The sequence below is a fragment of the Sorex fumeus genome, unplaced genomic scaffold (genome assembly GCF_029834395.1).
Source record: "Sorex fumeus unplaced genomic scaffold, SorFum_2.1 ptg000037l, whole genome shotgun sequence".
Taxonomy (NCBI): domain Eukaryota; kingdom Metazoa; phylum Chordata; class Mammalia; order Eulipotyphla; family Soricidae; genus Sorex; species Sorex fumeus.
Window position 1 is genome coordinate 42,709,686 of NW_026606094.1, and position 7,679 is coordinate 42,717,364.

Here is a 7,679-nt window from a genome sequence, read left to right on the forward strand (position 1 = left end):
CCGCTCTTGGGGTCTCGGGTGGGCTGAACTCCCCTCCTGGAGGGAAGTGCAAGAGGCTCAAGTTTTTTCTCTTTGAATATTTAACGGCTAGTTTCTTTTTGCTTCTGTTTCTGGCTTGATTAAAGAAATGGGAAAGGAATGCAAGACGGAGAACACTAGCGGACCGCGCGCATCTGGCTTGACTTTGGAAATTCCATCAAAGTTTGTGTCTGTGTTTTGTTGTTCTGTTCAACCAGCGATCCGGCGCGCTTCTCCCGAGGGTGGCGGTGGGGAATGGCGCGTCCACAGTCCGCCGAGCCCAGCTCCAGTGCTCTTAGTCGAGCAAAATAATTTTAAACAAAACCTCGACAGACACAAAGTCGAAGGAAGTTGTTCGCTCCTTAAGTATGAGGCATCTGTTCTGAGCGCCGCGTCAGGCATGCTGTTGTTTGTAGGCAGCTTAAAGAGCAGGATTTTAAACATGAAAAAGGATAAAAGAGAGAGAGGAGGGGGAAAAAAAAAGCTATGTCCCGCGGTGTGCAGAGTCTTATTCATTATCTCCGACAGCATATGGGACCATTCTCCAAATCGTCCCCTCCCCTACCCCTGCACCCCCCCCCCCCCCCCCGTCCCTTCCCAAAGCAAAAGCAACCAAGCCTGCCCGGCGCCCTAGCAAACCCACTCTTTGTGCCAGAGACGTGCCTTCGCCGCCACCTCGGTTCCCTCCTTCGCCCGCCTCCTCCTCCGGCTCCTCCCGCCCGGGGCCGACCCGCGCTCAGGGACCCAGGCGGCAGGCGCCCTCTGCGCCGGGAAGCTGGTGCGGCGATTGGGCGACGCTCCCTGGGCCTCGGGTGCCGCGTCGGTTTCAAGGCTCCTCCCTCCGGGTGAAAGAGAGACTGCGGGGCGCCTGGAAACCGGTCGGAGCGCGCGCGAGGGAGAGGGAAGCCAGCGAGTTGAGGGATTGACACAAATGGTCAGGCGGCGGCGGCGGAGAAGGAGGCGGAGGCGCTGGGGGGAGCCGAGGCCGCTGGTCTGCCGAGAGTTGCGCGCTCTCCGGGGCCGCGGCCACTAGCGCGGCGCCGCCAGCCCGGAGCCGGTCAGCTGGGAGCCGGGGAGGCGAGACGCGACCCCCGGCGCGCCCGAGCCGCCCGGGCTCTCCCCGCCGCCCGCGCTTCATGAATCGCAAGTTTCCGCGGCGGCGGCTGCGGGACGCGGAGCGCGAAGCGGGGCAGCGGGCCGAGAGCGGCTGGGGCCCGACGGAGGGCACCCGCGCCGAGGAGGAGATCTCCCTGGCCGCGGGGGGCACCGCCGCCGGCCGCGCCCCCGTCCGCCCCCGCCGAGCTGCTCGGAGAAAGGAACCCAGAAAGTATGGCTGAGGAGGAGGCGCCTAAGAAGTCCTGGGCCGCCGGCGGCCGCGCGAGCTGGGAACTTTCTGCCGGGTCGCTCCGGGCTGGCCCGGTGGCCGAAGGGATCGGGGCCGCCGGCAGGCTCGGCCGTCGCCCCGCTGCTGACCCCGGGCGCTTGGCGCGCCGGCTGCTGCTGCTACTTTGGCTGCTGGAGGCGCCGCTGCTGCTGGGGGTCCGGGCGCAGGCGGCGGGCCAGGGGCCCGGGCCCGGGCCGGGCCAGCAGCCCCCCGCGCCTCCCCCGCCGCCTCCGCAGCAGCAACAGGGCGGGCAACAGTACAACGGCGAGCGGGGTATCTCCATCCCGGACCACGGCTACTGCCAGCCCATCTCTATCCCGCTGTGCACGGACATCGCCTACAACCAGACCATCATGCCCAACCTGCTGGGCCACACGAACCAGGAGGACGCGGGCCTCGAGGTGCACCAGTTCTACCCGCTGGTGAAGGTGCAGTGCTCGGCCGAGCTCAAGTTCTTCCTGTGCTCCATGTACGCGCCCGTGTGCACCGTGTTGGAGCAGGCGCTGCCGCCCTGCCGCTCCCTGTGCGAGCGCGCGCGCCAGGGCTGCGAGGCGCTCATGAACAAGTTCGGCTTCCAGTGGCCCGACACGCTCAAGTGCGAGAAGTTCCCGGTGCACGGCGCGGGCGAGCTGTGCGTGGGCCAGAACACGTCGGACAAGGGCACCCCGACGCCCTCGCTGCTTCCCGAGTTCTGGACTAGCAACCCCCAACACGGCGGCGGCGGGGGACACCGTGGCGGCGGCGGCTTCCCGGGGGCCGGCGGCGCGTCCGACCGCGGCAAGTTCTCCTGCCCGCGCGCCCTCAAGGTGCCCTCCTACCTCAACTACCACTTCCTGGGGGAGAAGGACTGCGGCGCGCCGTGTGAGCCCACCAAGGTGTACGGGCTCATGTACTTTGGGCCCGAGGAACTGCGCTTCTCGCGCACCTGGATCGGCATCTGGTCGGTGCTGTGCTGCGCCTCCACGCTCTTCACCGTGCTTACCTACCTGGTGGACATGCGGCGCTTCAGCTACCCGGAGCGGCCCATCATCTTCCTGTCGGGCTGCTACACCGCCGTGGCTGTGGCCTATATCGCGGGCTTCCTGCTGGAGGACCGGGTGGTGTGTAACGACAAGTTCTCCGAGGACGGGGCGCGCACCGTGGCGCAGGGCACCAAGAAGGAGGGCTGCACCATCCTCTTTATGATGCTCTACTTCTTCAGCATGGCCAGCTCCATCTGGTGGGTGATCCTCTCCCTCACCTGGTTTCTCGCGGCCGGCATGAAGTGGGGCCACGAAGCCATCGAGGCCAACTCGCAGTACTTCCACCTGGCCGCCTGGGCCGTGCCGGCCATCAAGACCATCACTATCCTGGCCCTGGGCCAGGTGGACGGCGACGTGCTGAGCGGGGTGTGCTTCGTGGGTCTCAACAACGTGGACGCGCTGCGCGGCTTCGTACTGGCGCCCCTCTTCGTGTACCTGTTCATCGGCACCTCGTTCTTGCTGGCGGGCTTTGTGTCGCTCTTCCGCATCCGCACGATCATGAAGCACGACGGCACCAAGACCGAGAAGCTGGAGAAGCTTATGGTGCGCATTGGTGTCTTCAGCGTCCTCTACACCGTGCCTGCCACTATAGTCATCGCCTGCTACTTCTATGAGCAGGCCTTCCGGGACCAGTGGGAGCGCAGCTGGGTGGCCCAGAGCTGCAAAAGCTATGCCATCCCCTGCCCCCACCTCCAGGCTGGCGGGGGCGCCCCACCCCACCCCCCAATGAGCCCCGACTTCACAGTCTTCATGATCAAGTACCTTATGACACTGATCGTGGGCATCACGTCGGGCTTCTGGATCTGGTCAGGCAAGACCCTAAACTCCTGGAGGAAGTTCTACACCAGGCTCACCAACAGCAAACAGGGGGAGACCACCGTCTGAGCCCCTCGGACCCCCGTTCCTAGCTGTCCGCTGGACCCTACCACACCACAACAGCTGCCCCCACCGGAATCCTTGGCCAGATCTGGCGGCTAATAGAGGTTTTCTCACTAGACCCTCAAAGCCGCGGGCCCCTTGGTGAAAAACTGGGCGCCTGCAAAAGTTTCCATCCCTGGGGGCAAAGGGACCAAAGGGACCTGCCAGCGAGGGGGGATGGACAGACCTCTCTAGCCCTCACTGCGGTACCAGGACTGTACGCTTTTATGAATTGTATATAGCCTGTGTAAGATTTTTGTAAGTATATTTGTATTTAAATAATGACCGAACACGCGGTTTTCCTTATTTTTTTTTCTTTTCCTTTCCGCTCCCCTTCTCCCCCGGCCCCCCATTTTTAAAAAGTTTTAATTGTGAGAGTGGTTTAACCATTTAAGGTTTTTCTTGCCCTTTCCCAAGAACTCCAGAGATAGAGATCCGAGCTCACCCACGGGCTGTTCCTCGACCCCCCAGGGCGGGGGAGGTGATGGGACTGGGGCCGCGCGGGACCGGAGTCACTTTCCTCTGCGTTCGGCTCCCTCCCTTCGCCTTCGTGCTGGGGATCAGCGCTTTTAAGGTACTGAACTCCGCAAAGCTTCCGAATCCGGGAATCCCTGTCTATCCCCTCTCTGCCCCGGACCCAGAAAGGACCTTGACTTTCCGAAACTGAATATTTCTTACCCGAGGCTTCCAAGAGGCCCAGGGATGTGGGCGCCTGCAATCTCTGCCTCCCTGCACGCCGCCCCGCCCCGCAGCGCCCACACACTCACTCCTTTCACCGCGGTCGGTTCGAGGGTGAGCGGGCTACACCAATGCCAAACTTTTTCAAGTTCTAATTTTTGGTGGATGAGTTCATTTCATTCTCTAGCTTCTAAAACCTGGTATGGGTTTGACCAGCGTCATGGAAAGATGTGGTTACTGAGATTTGGGAAGAGGCATGAAGTTTTGTGTGGGTTGGGAGAGACTGAAGATGGGGTTATAAAATGTTCATTCTAATTATATACTGATACCTGGCAATCTGCCCCTAGTACTGAGGGGCCCTACGTTTAGATTTTCCCGTTCTGTTAAATGGAAACAGTGAGATCACCTGGAAAGCTTTGTCAAGGAGTTGATGTAGATGGTTCCTTACCCAGGATAGCTACAGTGAGTGTTTTGAAACTTGAAGATTTCAGGGTAATGGACATTCTCAAAATAAGATACTGCTTTTGAAAATTTTTAACCAAGTGATAATTGGACGTGTATCAGAAACTAAGATGTTAAACTTGTACACTTTCAGTTATCAGGATTATTAAGCAGCACATTCCAAGGGAGGAACAATCCACATTACTAAACCTGATAAGATTTTAAGAGGTCAAGGAAATCGAAATAAATGATGAAATTAGCTCCTAAAATATGCAACATTTGAGCATGTGTTTTCGTTAAATATGTGCAGATCTACCACATTAAATAAATATTGTGTACTCCTTTCTGGATTTACAGAAGTATGTCAAATGTAAATTTTTCAAAGCCATTTTAAAATATTAACTTTAGCTCTCTTGGGGAAGAGAAAAAAAAAAGGAGTCTTCCTGATTGTATTGTTTTAAACTTTGAGAGTTTATCAAAATGCTGGTACTTCAGACCTAAATTTATCTCTATCATACCTGAAAATGACAGTGGTCTTCGAATTTGGTATGTGTTTATTCTGTTCACTATCACAAAATCATCTATATTTATAGAGGAATAGAAGTTTATATATATATAATACCATATTTTTAATTTCATGAATAAAAAATTCAAAGTTTTGTACAAAATTATATGGTTTTTGTGCCTGAAAATAATAGGGCTGGAAATGTATGAACTGTCTTGACATTTTCTAGTGTCTCATAGCCAATCTCACGGTATAAAAATTAAAAAATTTAATGAAAAATTCTATGCTTAAACCTTCAAGCCAGTCCTTCCAAAGAAATATCCTACTTGCATTGTTGTGATTGATGTGAAGTCCCAAGAGAAGATTTGCTTTCATGACATGACAGAGACAGTAAAAAGTAGAAATTTGCAAATTATTTCTTTACTCAAAAAAAAATTATTAAAAAGACTTATATAAAGCCTTTTTTTCTTTCAAGGGGTAAATTTATGACATTTTATAATATGGAAGCTTTTTGAAAAGTCATCTTTGTCACAATTCTTATTTAATACTGTCTTTTTATAATCTTGGATATTCCAAAACTACAAGTAGGCATTCAATAAATGGTTAACTGTTTATAAGCATTTTAAAAAGTGTTGGATACATAAGGCTGTTTTATTGTTTTCTACTAAAGACAATATATTGTTCAAGAAGCTTCAGAGGAATTATCTAGGTTAAAGAAATTATACATTTTATATATACATATATTATAACATGTATATATACACAAATGTATGTATATAAACATAAGTATACATGCACCAGTTTAATAGAAAAGATGCAGCATTTATTTGTACATTTCATAATATGGGAATAAGTTACAAGAAATGGGATATGCCAGATAAAAAACATCAACTATCTTTGGAAAATAAGTTTATTATACCTTTATAGATTAAAAGTATCTATTGAATTTTTCCACAAAACATTTTGTGGTAAAATGTGATAAAATGCCAATGGTCTAAATGACAAAGGAATTCTTTTATCATTATAAGGAATTCTTTTATCATTATAAGGTAATTGTCTTATAACTTCTTCATTTAGAAAAGCAAATTAAAAAATTTAAATCTAATTGAAATATAGCTCTCAATTTTAAGTAGCAAGGTACAGTTTCTTTTTTTTTTACATTGGACTTATTATCTGAAAAACTTTTATTACATACACACACAAATTGCTATTTTTAGACCAAATTAAAACACAACTCACTAGGAAGTTCAATGAGTTAATTTCTGAAAACAATATTAAAATTATTAGTCTCCTAAAAATATAAAGCATTTTTATTGTTGATGTCCTTAAAATTATATAAAAATGATGCAGAAAGATTTTATAATACTCAATTTAAATAGCTTTAAGAAGGCATTTTTAAGTCACCTACAGGATTTTTTTAAAAGAACATAATTTATTTTAAATTATACCATATAAAAATTCAGTGTATTTATTTGTTCTTCTAATGGCAGTGACCTAAAACACCATACATAGTTGGGAATATTGTCCCATTAGCATGCTGTTTCCATGACAAACCCTGTTTTCAGATGGATTGCCTATTTTATTTCTTTAGAGGGGTTTTCATTGGAGTCTCAATGGGAGTTGATTTTCCCCCTCACAGTGTACTTGATTCCATTTTTTAAGTAAATGTGTACATAGTATGAAAGCTCTCTGGTGTTCCTTTAAAAAAAAATTAAAAAGGCATTTTTTTATTTTTTACTTAAACATTGTGGATTTAGAAAGTCATATTTTTAATCTCAAAGCCAGCCTGTGTCAAGCATATGCAAAACAGCTGGACTGGATTTTTCAGTTTGGGGTGGTCACTTGTCAGCCTGAGTTTACAGTTCTTTTGTCTGTAAGGCATAGTAAAGCTTGTCTGCTGTAGTTGCATCATTTTTTAAAAGTCCAGCATTTATCTTGGAAAGAAGGCCACTACAAGTAAAGAGTTAGTGGCCAGTCCAAAAAACAAAAAAATCTAAGCCACAAACCTATCAGGACCTGGTTGGATTCAGAAGAATTTCCCTGAGAGCACATTTCAATCTCGATACACTGTTTGATTTTCCATTTTTGTTTTTGTTTTTTAAGATGCTGTATTTGCAGATTGTGTGTTGCATTCAGCTTCACATTTTTCTTGCTTCTGGTGCATCTATTAGCTACAGGTCACATGTAAAATGTGTGTGATGTAAAATGCAGTTAATTGACATAAGTGGGATGACATTGGACATCTCAGATATATTTCTAGTAGAAATATTCTGTGTAACTGGGTACTGAGAGATAAGAATCAGAATGTCATTACATACTATCTTGGGATGGACACAGTGATATTGTCATCAAATACTTCAAAAAAATTACTAATATCATAGTTTGTAAGATTACTCTGTAGGAGCCAAAATAAGATTTAAACTACATGTAAGAAATCTTCAGTTATATTCCTAAAAAAATCAAAACAAAACAAAACTGCAGGGTTATCTAAATTTAAGGCTTCACTCTAAGACCCTAACATTTGAAATGGGGTTTCTCAAGGGATATATCAATCAGGTAACGTATTTTGGTAATTGCTCAGATTCATATATGTATTTTGAAATATTAGTGGATTCCAAAGGCCCATAGAATTTCAACAATAGACATTACTCAGAATTCCCTCAAACTATTGGGGTTTACAAATTTCTCTTCACTTATATCATTTTCCATGGAT

At 48.4% G+C, this 7,679-nt stretch overlaps 1 protein-coding gene across 1 annotated transcript; it reads left to right on the top strand.

The window, feature by feature from the left end:
• Window positions 1-798: 798 nt before the first annotated feature.
• On the top strand, window positions 799-5,910 carry FZD1 (frizzled class receptor 1). The gene has a single exon (XM_056118364.1). It carries the CDS (start codon window positions 1,348-1,350, stop codon window positions 3,307-3,309), a length of 1,962 nt encoding a protein of 653 aa, XP_055974339.1. The 5' UTR covers window positions 799-1,347; the 3' UTR covers window positions 3,310-5,910.
• The last annotated feature ends 1,769 nt before the right edge of the window (window positions 5,911-7,679 follow it).